Source organism: Agelaius phoeniceus, chromosome 5 (assembly GCF_051311805.1).
Source record: "Agelaius phoeniceus isolate bAgePho1 chromosome 5, bAgePho1.hap1, whole genome shotgun sequence".
In the NCBI taxonomy this organism is placed as follows: Eukaryota; Metazoa; Chordata; class Aves; order Passeriformes; family Icteridae; genus Agelaius; species Agelaius phoeniceus.
Genome location: NC_135269.1, coordinates 28,881,497 through 28,895,897, shown reverse-complemented (window position 1 = coordinate 28,895,897; position 14,401 = coordinate 28,881,497). Strand labels below are relative to the sequence as shown.

At 42.8% G+C, this 14,401-nt stretch overlaps 1 protein-coding gene across 1 annotated transcript; it reads right to left on the bottom strand.

Annotated features, from left to right (window-relative positions):
* Positions 1–970: 970 nt before the first annotated feature.
* On the bottom strand, positions 971–12,577 carry HAL (histidine ammonia-lyase). Its single transcript, XM_054631972.2, has 20 exons — positions 12,189–12,577; positions 11,673–11,733; positions 11,476–11,503; positions 11,112–11,186; positions 10,941–11,013; positions 10,790–10,856; positions 10,573–10,610; positions 10,363–10,488; positions 9,953–10,092; positions 8,440–8,487; positions 7,688–7,835; positions 7,508–7,603; positions 7,334–7,392; positions 6,481–6,561; positions 5,738–5,803; positions 5,490–5,655; positions 3,294–3,428; positions 2,610–2,718; positions 2,448–2,517; positions 971–2,025 (listed from the first exon to the last, which is right to left on the bottom strand). Exons 1-20 carry the CDS (start codon positions 12,433–12,435, stop codon positions 1,885–1,887), a joined length of 1,974 nt encoding a protein of 657 aa, XP_054487947.2. The 5' UTR covers positions 12,436–12,577; the 3' UTR covers positions 971–1,884.
* Between the last annotated feature and the right edge of the window lie 1,824 nt (positions 12,578–14,401).

The window sequence follows — 14,401 nt, the reverse complement described above, 5'->3', positions numbered from 1 at the left end:
ATGGTGGCTGCAGAAGCAAAAAGGATTTACTTTCTGAAGTAAAGAATGATATTGCTCTTGACAAGCATGAAGAACTTCACATCAAAAATAGTTATTGATATAAGCAAGTGACATAACCTGTGATACAGAGCAGAGTGCTTTAGTGAACCAGACCCTTGAGGAAGGACAATGGTCTCATTCTGATTAGCAGGTATTTGAAAGCCATCACGAACATGCATGAGCATTATTTTGACCTCCTGATCTCCCTGAGCCTTGGGCACATCTGTTAACACCCAAAATCTGCAAGCCATCCTCTGTAGTATCTTTCTTCATGCTTTATTTGATCCAGGCTAGCCAACCAAATCAGATTTTAAAACAATGTAATAGTATTCCTGCCACCTGACGTGTTTTCCTTCAAGCAGATGTTGTACCAGATGTGGATGTGGAACTTTGTTTTTATGAAGCTTGAAAGAACATCCCAAGTATGTGATTGCACAGTCCATTCTGGCCAAGACAACCTTCATAAATAATGTTTATACAGGGATTTGGGAAGGCTATCAGGGAAGGAGCACAGGCATTTCTTAAACGCAGGGTGCAGGCAGAGTGGTGCCTCTCAGCTTTGCACAGGCACAGTGCAAAACCTGAGTCCACTGTGCTGCAGTGTGTGCTGGGGGTCCCTTGGTCCCAACAGCCAAAAGCAGAGGTGAGTGGGAAACAGGGCCCAGAATCTCTTCTCTGAGTGCTCAAGGCATTGGCTTGGGCATTTGGCAACCTGCTAGGTAGCCAGCAGGCATGAGCCCTCTCCTCAGGGTGCATTTACCATGCCAGGTGTCAATGCTCAAAGGCAGCCCCGCAGTGGTGCTTTGGCTGCCCCTTGCAGCATAGCCAACAGCCTGGGGAGGCTTTCAACTTGTGCTGAATGCCCCTCAGCCACATCAGTACTGCCCTGTCAGCACTGCACCATGAGGTGAAATCCATGTCCTGATTCTTCCCGTGCAAAACAAAGCCTGTGCCAGAGGTCAGTGTTGTGACACAGAGCACACTGACTTGTGCTCCCATCTGTGGGGACAGGACCCCTGGCAGACAGGCAGAGACCTGGGGAACCATGGGAGTGTAGGCCTTGGTGGTATTACCTCAGCACTGGTTCACATGCACTAGTCCTACACCTCCTCTTCTCCCTTTTCTGGCCCCTTTGTCACCTGTCCTACTTCCAAATTAAGCTTTTGCTTTACATTTTCATCATCACACAAGTGACAGGAAAATAGATTGCTACAACCTTATGTGAAGCTTCAGTTTATTGATTGCAGGTGTGGGCCCATAGCTCTTGGAAAGCTGCATTAAATGTAGCCCATCACCAGAATATAAAATATTTGTTCTGGAGCAGTGATCTCCATAGCACATTCCTATGCACACAGCTTTCCTGATTTGTGAAGCACCTGCTCTAAAAATGCTCCTGTTATACAAGAGCCTATACCTCACATATGATCTGCAAAAGAGAATAAGTGTAAAGATAATCTTCCTTGTGGCAAAATGAAGGGGATCACAGCAGTTACCCAAGGGGGGAGAAAAAAGGTAAGAATATAAAACTTGGCCTGTTTGGTATCATTGGCACAGATGGAGAGAAAACAAACAAAATGTTGACAAAACAAATACTGGTTTCATCAGGAGTCTGAATGATTTGTATTCAGAAGTTCATGAAATTCAGCCAAAACCACACTATCATGACAAAGTTGTCTTTTACACATGAGGAAAGCAGTGAGACTTTTCTTGACTATCTATTTGTGCTTCTGAGCTCGACAGTCAGGTCCTCTGGTTCGCCTGGAGAAACCACATTGAGTGTGAGTAGAATGGCCATGCTCAGGTAAGGTTCTGGAAAGGATCTGCTCTCTTCCAGAGGATCACAACTCAGAGCTCATTCTGATGCCTGTGGTCATGACTATCGTCTGCACTCATTCTCAGGGAGAAAGCTGTAGGTGAAATGGGTCTTGATTCAGGGATGTGCTCCCTCCTGTACTTTTCAATGTAAGGGTTAGCCACTTCCCACACCTGTGGAAAAAGAATGTGAAACAGCAGCGTCAGAGGCAAAGAAAAGGTCAGCTAAGACAGCAATGCATGAGTTCAGGAAACCCTGAAGAAAAGTTATTGGGTGGGATATGCTGTATGGGAGGAGCAGAACCAGAGAGGCAGATAGAGCAAGGCTTAGGGAAGAGTATGTGGGGAGAGTTGACAAGGGATAGGAAAGGATACAGCTTCAAGGGGACAAGGTGAAAGGATTCAAGGCAAAAATACTTTGTCCTTCCATGTTACCAGGCTAATGCTCTGTGTGCAATAGTTGGGAGAGAGTCACTGTCACTTGCTACAAAACTACTTGACCATGAAGAGGATTGGGCAGCAAAAACAGCAGATGGCATGGACAAAGAAAAAGGGTTCTAGACAATCCTGCACAGAAGCCAAAAGCCAGCACTCACCTTCTGCTCCACGAGCAGCCTGTGAGCTGCTTCAATGTCTGGGGCCATGAAGCGATCCTTCATCCAGGGCCTGTGAGGAGACATTGGGCAAACATTAACCCCACTGCCAGCAGCTGCTCTCCATACAGGCAGCCTCTGGGGAACGTGTTTGCCTGCTCTTACCTCACCACAGAGCGCACAAGGTCGTAGACCTTCTCCAATGGGGTGGTGGTTCTCAGAGGGCGGAGGAATTCAATGCCCTGGCAGGCGGCGAGCAGCTCGATGGCCAGGACTGGGAAGGCAGAGCAGCCAAAGGGATGTTTGGCAGGTACAGCTCAAGGTGAGGTTTCCTGTCTAAAGCTACCCCTGGCCTTTGTGCTCACTCATATCATATGGTTCAGGCAAGGTGAAAAACCAGTGGGTACACAGCCCCAGAGAGCCAGCCCAGAGCCTGGATCATTCCACAGATGATGCTGGGGGCAGTGCCAGCCACAGCAAGCAGATTTTGGGTGCTGTTGTACAGACTTTTCAAGTGTCCAGGAACTCCTGGTCACCAGAGTCTTAAATCCCTAGGAATCTCTTCCAGGGTAACTGGAATACTCAAATTAATGTTCATAATAAATCAGAAAGCTTCTTTTGCACTGAGAAAAGAGGAGCCTGAGCTAAAAAAAAAAAAAAAAAGCTCTCCCTCTAAAGCTTGCCAGAGCTCACATGAAAACACCAGGAAAATGACAACACTTTGGAAGAGAGTCTTCTGTCTGGAGACGTTTGCATTGTATCTGCCTACCTTACACCTGATCATTATTGGTATTAGCCCCTCATTTTCATGATTCAAGGTCTGTCTGGAAATCAGAATTTTAATTTTACCTTGTTCCACATGTTCAATAACTCTCAAGGCTTTTCTTGCAGCCCATCCTCCCATGGACACGTGATCCTCTGTAGCAGCACTGGTTGAGAGAGAATCCACAGAAGAGGGGTGGCACAAGGCTTTGTTCTCAGACACTGCAAAAACCCAGCACAATGAATGAAGGACAGAATAGGCAGGAGACAGCAGAAGCAATGGACAACGTGGGGGACATGTCCACCACCTTGGATCCAACTACTGCTCCTCTTTCGAGGATGCGTCAGTATTTTACCTGGACTGAGTAATTTGTATTAACCACCTTGAAAACTACCATTGCCTCTGAAAACACTAGCCAACAGCAGTCTTTAGATGCAAATATTAACCAAATACAGAATGACAGCTCACTCTTCACTCTCTTATGTCCAGTTTGAGTTGCTGTGGCTCAAAGGCCTGGAGGAAACTAAAGCAGAAGAGCAAAGAGCATAACTGAAACACAAGCCTGGTTCTGCTTGTTGCTCTAGGGCAACTGTCTGTAAAGAGCATTGGCTCCCTCTGGTTTGGTCACAAAGATCACCCCTCCCCTGCTTTCAAGAATACAGCGAGAGATCAGCATCTGGTCTGCTCATTGCAGCTGAGGCGCTTTCAGAACTTCCTCTAGAAAGATGGGGAATGCAATATAAACCTTCTCCCTCCCTCACTCACTACAAGGCTGCCCACATCCCTGAGGGTGACACACTCCAGCTTTGAAAGCCAGGTGCAAGATCTGGAATAAATTCTCATGCTGCATCCAAAAGCAACAGGCAAATGGTTGCAGAAGAGGCCTTAGGCACCACTCAATGACAATTTGAGGTTGAGAACTGCTCTTTAAATGAGAAGAAATGAAGTCTGCATTCACAGCACTCTGGCTGCACTTGGCCTTTTCTTTCTGAAGCCCAGCGGGATGCTGTGTAACGCTCTTGCCAAATTAGCAGCTTCAGAAAAGCCACAGGAGCAACAGAGAGGTGGTGACATCAATTGAAAATAGGCTGGAGTGACAGTCTAGGACCAGAGCCCAGCTGGCACATTCAGGTGATGGCAGGTCCCAGAGAGGCTGCATGTGATCACTGCAAACAGCTCAGTCTGGCAGGCACAGAGCTGCTGGAGCAGGGACAGACAGACACATCCAGTGGTGTTGCAAAATATCTGCAAATTTTTTTCAGATTTATCTATTAACCCTGGGAGTGAAAAACATTAGCTGGTACACAAACAACCCAGAAACTGGCAGAGTGATTTGAAAAATATTGGTGATTAAAAAAGAAGTTAAGAAAAATAAAACTAACTCAAACTTCAGATAAAAATTCAGATAAAATGCTGGCTGTTTTGATCAGGATGAGCAATTTTGATCCATGGACTTCTAGTGTCAGCAGAGGCTGGGCTGTAATTTCATTTCCCACCGCAGAAATCACAAACACCCCAGAATATGTCACCCCAGATTGCAGAAGTGTGCAGTGAAACCTGAAGCCATGCAACCAACTGAAGCCTAAATTCTTCCCAGCCAAAGGTAAAGCTTTCAGCCCTTAAACAAGGGGATGAGCATTCAGGCTCCTCTTCCAGACCCACTTCCCAAACCAGCCTCTAGGCAGGGTTCCTTTAGCCCACTGATTTAGTTAATTTATTTGTTTTTCTCCAGAATGTTTATGTACACATTTAACTGATATCCTCTGTTCCTGTGTTTGTTGTAACTTTTAAAATTTACTCTATTCTCACAGCACGTTTATCTTAATGTTGGCTCATGTTTTCCTGAACCTCTGAACTGCAGGCTTCTTGTTGCCTTAGCCATGAGTACTAGAGGAAAAACTGAAGTGATGTTTAATTTAAGTGTGCTCCCCCAATAGCCAGCCCTGCAAACTCCAGTCTTCTGAGGACTGTGGGGTCCAATACTGATGTGCCAAATGGAGACAGCCAGAACTGAGGGCATCAGGCCACCTTTGGGACAAGCCTTCCCACCAAAGTCCACTCAGAGTTTGCATGCTCAAGGGTTGCTGCAGAATAAGGAAGCCTGAAGTGAAATAATTGCAGCTACAACCAATGCTCATACTTTACAAGACAGCACAGAGCACATGGAGAGGACACAGAAAACAGGAGCCAGATACCTTTGTATCTGCTGCTAGATTGCATCTGTCTTGAAAAAAATCAGTCTTTCCAGCTTGCTCTCTCTATGGCATTGCTCAAGCACTCACCCAGGGCAGCTGCTGTGCAGTGTGCAATCATGAAGCCTGAGTTCAGACCTCCTTCAGTGACTAAAAATGCAGGCAGTTCACTGAGTGAGGGGTTGCAGAGCCTCTCAATTCTTCTTTCACTAATTGCAGCGAGTTCATGCACACCAATTGCTAAATAGTCCAGAGCCTACAAAAGAAGATCTCATTAAACCAGATGAAAAAAACAAACCAGAAAAAGGTTTTTTTCCTTTCTTCAAATGCTGAATTACCTTTGCAGGATATTCACCATGAAAATTTCCTCCAGAAATGGTCTCTTCTCTTTCAGCAAACACCATCTTTATGGAGAAGTTAAGGCCCAGGTGGGTGAAATACAGTTTACATGAGTGATATATGCCAGTTAACTGAAGGAGTGTTTGTGCCAATAGGCTTTTTTTTGCAAGCACATTATATTGCATCCACACTTCCACTTTTCAGGAAATGAAGACACAATCTCAGTTCTTCAAATTTGTAGGTACAATTTTGACATGTATTTTTTCAAATAAGCTACATAAACGAAGGTCTTTGATTGAGGGTGCAAAAACCCCGAGCTGTTCAGACCCTAGCATAGATTTTCAGTTCCTTGATAGATTCTCTCCATGACAGTTACACTTTTGGCACTTAATTAGTCCAAATTAGAATTGGACTACTTCCAATTAGAAGAATTGGATTAGATTCTAATTAAAGGTAAAAAGATGTTTATAAGATTAGAAGCAGTAATGCTTATCAGCAATTGATATGATGCTATGTACAGCATCATTATAGTGCTGACAGAAAAGCAGCCCTACATTACAGAGCTGACAGAAATCCTTCAGTGCAGTCATGGGGAAAGGAAGAGAGGTTGCTGTTGCAAACAATGGCAGTTATTGACCAAAGCCAGTTATGACTTTTTTGCCTCCAGTGTAACTGTACAGAACAAAAGAATAAAAAAGGCCAAGCAGAATTTTATATACTAATAACGTAATCAAAAAGATACAGGGTTGTCTGTGGCGCTGTTGATTTCCGTCGTTATTATGTCCTTCACAAAAGCAATTGTATCATTTACAATTCCATGGACCTAGAACAAAAGACATTAGTGCCTGAGCTTAGTATCTGTACTCAGTTCACTTTCAGGATGCTGGCTGAGCTGCAGGGACCCTCTTTCCCACTATTCCACTCGACTTTCACACATGGAAGACGGTCTTGGATGTGCTTTTAACATCAGGAGCATCACTGCCAATCCTAGACACTTCAAACATGGTATTTACTATTATTATGGCAGTTTTGCCAAAAGAGTAATCTGAATATGACATTCTTTACTTATTTGGGTTGGTTTACCTAAATGGAAGGTATTTATTCAGTGGCAGAAGAGTTATGAGGGAAGAAGTAGCCTTACAAACACTCACAGAAAACAAAACCTCTTATTAATTAATTAACTTTCATTAATTACACTGATTTAATAGCTTTGCTCCTGTTAAAATGCATAGGATCGAGGAATTCCAATATATCTGAGATACTACATTCTGTTGGCTTCTGGAAACACCCAGTTCATGTTACTAACACCAATGCAGAAGAAAATCCCTGCAAAATCTGCAAGCATGGAAATCAACACTTTCCCTCTGCTTCTGACCTCTGGCCTCTTCCACATCTGGACATGGCTTTGTTAGATGCTGCCTGATCTGTACACACATGAGAGCAACAAATTGCATGTCTCCATTAACACTACTGAGGCAAAATAAAGCCACTTCCTCTAACAGTGTCAGACAGCACCCTACTGACTGTATTTCTGAGGTGGAAATTTCACCATCATTTATCTATTGTTACAGAAGGATCTAAAAGTCAGTCTGTACCTGAGGGCAGCAGCGCATTGTGTACGCGTCCTGAACTCGGTCACAGAATCTGTGGCTCTCTAGAAGACAGAAGGAGGGCAAAACCCAAATATTGCTTACATAAAAGCATTGTGTCCTGTTGAAGGACCCAGCCTGTCCTGGTAACCTGAGAGGGTGAAGGTTCAGATTGTTCACCTGCTATTTCTGATGGATGATGGTCAGAATCTAGAAGGGACCTGAATCGGAAGGCCACTTCAGCCTGCCCTCGATGCGGGCGCACCGCATGGATATCTAGTAAGAGAAGTTAGACTGTCAGGCTGTGCCTCCCTTGTCAGGAACTGTTTAGCAAACAGACAGGAAGGGCCCAGTACTCACCAGTGTCAAAGGCCCTCGTTGTACCCTTCAGGACTTCCAGTGTAAGGGCAGCAATGATGTCAGCTTGCCTCGCTATAGCTCCGGCTCTTTCCACCGCCTCACATCCCAGCGAGGTGATCATTTGTGTCCCGTTGATGAGGGCCAGACCCTTCCAAGGGAGAGCAGATGTTAAGCAAATTCATTGCAGCTATTCCACATGCTGTGACAATTCCCCATGTCTGTGACAATTCTCCTTCTCACATGAAGGAGTTAAAGATCTTTGCCTAGCTTTTTGGACCATCCTGAAATCATAAAATGCACAGCTGAGCATCTTTGCTACAATAAAGTGTTAATGCTCATGACCCCATTAAGTCTCTGCAGACACCCTTGGAGCACTGGTAGTTGCAAGTAAGTCAGATACCTGCTTCAAGTCAGGCATCTGACCTCCTGTTATGGCCAAAGGGCAGAGAGGTACCTTGAAGGTGCCTCTTAGACAGCTGTTTCAGGATGGTTTAAAGTGCTTTTGAAAGAGACCTCTCTGTCTCCACTGACCACAGAGCCAATTGGAACACCAAGCTCGGGTCTGACATTTCAAGTCAAGTAAGGTGACACTAGGAGTAGTGACTCCCACTCCTGATAACACTTCATCATTATCCTTCTGAAGTTTGATTTAAAATTATTATTAATTAATGTAATGCTTTTATTGTACCTATAAAGCAAATAGTGATTGACTGTGCTCTTTTTCATCAGCTGGCATCATTATACTTTATTACCTCTTTTGGTTTCAAGGTAATTGGTTTCAGTCCATGAGCTTCCAGGACCTGTGAACGAGTTAAATGCCAAGGCAGTTAATGAAAAATACTTTTCAGTCACTAAAGTCACAAAATTAAGTCACTAAAACTTAAATGTTTCCATGAACAGAAATATTAACAAATTTCTTAAGTGATGGGAGAAAAAGAGCTTTACATCACACATATTTTTTTTCTGCTGGGCTAAATAAAGGGCTTCCAAACTAGCACCTCACTTCCTAATGCCAATACAAGAAGGTAGCAGGAGCACTGAAGCAAGATATATGTCACTGTCACAGCCCATTAACATCTACCATGTTCTAGATGATGGGAGAGGGCAATAGGAAAGAAGGCTGGAAACCTCTTGGAAAGGCAGTTCTGCCTACACCCTGCCTCATAGCATTCTGGCTTGGCATAAATTACTCCTTTTTAAATGATCCCTAATCCTTTCTATAGAAAATCTGTAGTGACAGGAAGCGTCCTATCCAGTTTATTCTGCACATGTCTATTCTATAGGGCAATTGCTCTTGCAGGAAATGGAGAAACAGCATAACCTATTTCTCATTTAATCCTCTCACCCTGTCCAATGGAAGAGGTAATGCACTTCAGAAGTGTACAGTTATACCTTCTGGTCTAGAAGGTCCAGGACACACTGGTCTGCTTCCTCCTTACTCCTCTCCCTGTGTAGTCCTCAATCTTTCTCCAGTCTATAGTGATGTACACCTATCAATCCATCAATGAGTCTGGTATTCAAATATTCATGGGTAGGAGTTATAGGTGAGGCAGAACAAACTACCATGAAAGACTTTAGAGGGGCTGGACTTGGAGATACTTAACACAAGATCAATCTGCTGGTGTGTTGGTGGCAGAACAACGATGGATTAAAAACTAATTTCATTGTAACATCTCCATCTTGTGAAGGAGAATGATATAAAGGTAACCCTAGCTAATTTATCAAAAATGAAATATCCATACCTGTGTATTTGCTTAAAGCCACTATAAAATCAGTAGAAATTTTACTGCAAAGATCTTGTCTCCAGTAAATCTCCAGGTACACTCAGCATTTGAGAGGTGATGTTGGATTTTTTAGAAAAGTATTGATGCTCATGGAACTGAAGATAGAACAATAGTTCTTTCATAGTTGGTAACATCCAACTATCCTCTCCATTTCTCCAGTTCATAAATGATGTCACTGTAGTATCTTGTATAGCAGTACTGTGGCATGATATTTCTTTAGGGGTCAATAACATGCTGCTTATTTATGTCTGCTCCAGTGACATGTGAGTCAGTTCTTGTATTCTCCATGGATCCACCTTTCTCAAATTAGAGGATGAGTAGCTAAAGGCAACCTAGTCCCAATTCAAACTGGGAGAGAAAATCCAAAGACTTGTACATGTTACTAATCTGAGCAAAAGCTCTCTTTCTCTCAAAGCTGCATGCAATTTGAAAAATGATTCAGCAAGCTAAAAAAAAAACCTATCAGCTGCACAAATCTTACATATTTAGCATCAGCCCAGCCACTCTTCGGGGACCACATCTTTCCCTCTCCAATTAATCCCAGAGCAAGATGAGAGAGAGGGGCCAAGTCTCCGCTGGCTCCAACTGTCCCTTTTTCTGGGATATAAGGAAGGCAGGATGCTAGAAAGAAAACAAAAATCACTCATTTTAGAGCCTTCCCTTGATAAACTCCCTGGAAAACAGAGAAGCCAGCTCACAAGTGTGGCCACAGTAACAGCCTACAATCATGGACAATGGTACCAGCAGGACTACTCTTGTTGCAGCTCTAGTCCTGATCTCTCACAACTACCAAGTTGAAAGACCAGCATCTGCATCTGGACCCACACTCTTTAACAAGACAGTTAAAAGAAAAAAAAAGGAAAGGAAGATTTTCTTTAAACATCTTTTTACCATTAAACACTTCAATAACTTGCTCGAGGGTTTCTAGGGATATTCCACTGTATCCTTTGGCTAGGACATTGATTCTCAGTGCCAACAGCATGCGAGTTCTCTCTGGGGTCAAAGGTTTCCCCACACCTGAAACAGTAACAGAACCCTCTCGGTTACTCACCCGCTACCAACAAGCAGAGAAAAGGGAAACACCAAGCAATCTCTCATTACCTGCAGAATGTGAACGAACCAAGTTCACTTGAAGCTCCCTACAGAAAAAAAGAAAATACGTTAAACCTCAAAAAAGTCTCATCAGGTTTGATTTTGCACAAAACAGAAGGAATTTGTGAAGCAGCTCTCTCATTTAACCCCAACTACAGGGTCAAACTGCTCCCTCTTCTTCCTTTCCTGAAAAGAAGGAACAGAGCAGGCTGCACACACAACATACCTCAGATTGCTGTTTGGGATGACAGTCCTGGCAAACTTCCCAAATCCCGTGGTGATTCCATAAACAACTGCAAGAAATGTACACTGCTGGTTAAGGAGGGAACCTGATGAAGTCTTCTAAACAATTAGCAGTTAAAAGCAAAAATATTTACCTGTCTGTTCCTTTACGATCCTTTCAATCACTTCTCGTGATTTTTTGACTTTAATTTCAGCTTCAGGTGTGAGCTAAAACAAGAGTAGTTTAAATATTAGCTTATTGATCATTATTTAGCTGTAGAAAAATAAGCATGTAATTTTTAGCTGTATTTGTCCAGAATTTTTACCTTTATCTTGTAGAGTCCCTTTCCTAAATTGACCAAGTCCTCCGTTGTTAAGCTGTTGCCATCTAAAGAAATATACTACACCAAAGAACCACCTTTTAGTTTGGGATATAGATACAAAGTTACTTAATAATCACTATAAATAAAAAATACAGTCACAACTCAGCAATGACAGGAAGCTTCTTCATGCTTATTCATAAGACAGGAACCCGGATAACAAACATATAATAAGCACATTGTAGTTTAGTTTCCTAGACCCAGCCAATCTAACAGCCCCTGCTTTTGTGAAATGCTGGCTGAACTCTCAGCATTTTCTGGTGAGTAGCAGGATTTGTTACTGAGTTGTAAAATCATTGGTGATTCTTACCTGTTCTGGTTCTCGATATTTGCTGTATCTGAAAGTTTTGTAAAGGAAAAAGGGCAGACAGGATTTCACAGGCAGTGACCACTCAATTACAGCTGGCAATGTGTTTTAAGAATGAAGGAAATCTAAAAAATGCAGGCAATCTAGAAAATTATAAATCTGTAATTGTAAAAACTTCACAAAGCACTCAAAAAGGATACAAATGAACTCCTTCTGGCTGAGATGGTATGAAATCTGGAGACATTATATCTCCTTCTATAACTAGAAGAAATATGCAGAATAAACACATACAGGATTAAATTGCATTATTGACATAAGTTAATTTGCGATTTATTACAATTCACAGCAATAAGAATTCTGATTTCCAGTTATCAGCCTGAGCATACTTGCATGTTTCTGGAAAAGTAAAAGGAACTGTGTATTTATTTAAGATATTCCAAAGGCTAAGGCAGAACAGCTTACACTATATATGACAGCAGATAGAGAAGATGTACATAGAATCCTGTACCTTTTAACTTTTATGTAGTTCTGTTCTTAAAAGTTAAATATTCTTAAATTATTGGGCATTATTCCATAAAAGCTCATTTATTCACAAAATTTACAAAGGTAGACAATCTCTCAGGTGCAATTTTAGATGAATCTAGATAAAGCCACAGTTTGCTGACTCAGGTGACAACACAGACATTCTACAATGCAATGCTTAAGGCTTTGCTTACCAACTTCAACAAATTCATTGTCTTCTAGAGCATCCCCCACAGTATCATCAAGATCCAGCAAGCCAAGTCCCTTGCACCTTCGAATGTAAAACTTGACTTCTTCCACTGAGGCAAATCCCCCGTTGTCGGGTTTGTTTTTCATGTACCGTCTCACAGCTTCCTTTCCCAGCCACTCAATGGTGTTTGTGGAGCTCAGGCATGGCACTGCCAGCCACTCTCCTCGGACGTGCACCGTGTACCTCGGCATGCTTTCTCTCTTGAAATTGCTCCTTGACCAAGAAGGGCTGCAGTGTGCAGCAGCCTCACATTTACCATGTGATGATGGCCTGAAGAGCTGTGCCTATCTAGAGCCCAGTGTTGCAATCAGATAGAGGCAAAAACCACCCTCAACATCCTCATCTTTGTAAATAAACGAGATCAATGTGTTTGGCTGACTTTGTCCAATCAAACCAAACCCAGGGAACACACCCATTTCACAGAAATGGCACACCTCCCTAGCTATTGCCACAGGAATTTTTTTCCAAAGATTAGAAATGATACAGAAATGAAAAACCAGGAGCTGAAGCTTATGTACCAGGAATGGATAAATTGGACTAAGATGCAGTGCAACTGTTCTAAAAATGTATGGGTTTAATAAGAGTTAACAGCTATTGCCCAGGAGCAAATCACACAAACAAAAACTAAGGGGCAGAGCTGCAAGAGAGGCACCTTAGGAATATGGGTTGCTCATGACTGCTAGGACTGAAAGAAGATTCTATTATACTTTTACAGCTCTGTTCAGAGCAGGATAAAAGCAGGTAGAGGCAGCAAGCCTGCTTTAATCAGCCCCATGCTCAAGTTGAAAACATATTTTCTTATTGTAGGTAAGAAAAAGATGAATTAATTTCTACTACCTCTTCCCTTATGCTGTGGAAGATGTTACAAGAACAGTTATCAACAAACACCAGGCCACAGCTGCACACTAAGCCTGGTGCTGCTGTGTCATGCTTCCTTTGCAGGTAGATGCAAAGAAAAAAAGATATGGAGATAGCTGTTGAGATGGTGCCAAAAAAAAGTTTAGCAATAACCATGAACACACAGAATTTGAAAATACTTCTGGTTTTAAAGGCAAAATGGTAACAGCTCACAGTCTATGCTTCCCACATTGGTGGTCCCAAACAAAGGGACTACCTAGAGATTTAATTATTGCAGGGAATGTTATATTGGGATCCATCAGTCAGGGACACTGTCTCTGCAAAGCTACCTAGGACCATGCTGGAGAAAGCCATGCCTGACACAATTTTCTTTTTTCTGACTCTGACAGCAAGAAACCAGGATTATCTGGCAGTAGGAACTCTAAGTGACAAAGCACTGTATATGATACATAGGCTTTACAACAAAATGCAAGTTACCCCAAAACTAGTGACAGAAGGCATTTATAAACCAAGGACAGTTTTCATTGCAATTTGATAACTCCAACCAGAGCCTGCTAACATCAGATATCCCCTCCTGTGACCAGAGCTCATGCTCACATATGGAACTATGGGAAGAAGGAGGAAGCAGGGAGATGTTTGGGGTGATGGAATTCATCTCCCCAAGTAAACCAGCTCTCCTAGAGATGGCTGAACACCTGCCTGCCCATGGGAAGCACTGAATTAATTCCTTGTTTGGCTTTGCTTGTGTGTGCAGCTTTTGCTTTATCTGTTAAACTGTCTTTCTTTATCTCAACCCATGAGTTTACTCACTTTTACTCTTCCAATTCTCTCCCCCATCCCATCCCATCCCATGGGGGAGAGAGCAAATGGCTGTGTGGGGATTAGTCACTGTCTGGGTTTAAACCACAAGCTGAAACCTTATACAGCTCAAAACTCAGCAGTAAATCAGCTGACAGGCTCCCCTCTCATCCTAAGTGCTAGATTTAAACCAAGCCTTTTGCCAGGATTATACTGCCACTCTTCTCCCCTGAACCAGCACTTTCTGGTTTTGTTTGTCACTCCTTGATATGGGTTATCCCTATGCCAACAGATTTAATTTATGCAAACTGTTCTTATCAAACTCGCTGGAAGACTCAGCCTAGAGATGGCAGCATTTGCCACAGCATCATCTAAACCACTGGCTGGAACTGCTGTAACAAATACAGGAAAAACAGAAAGAGCTCTCCCATTGTTTTTGAACTAATCTCCAGTTGTTATATGAGCACAAGGGGTAGTGCCCAGAACCAGTTAAAAAATCCA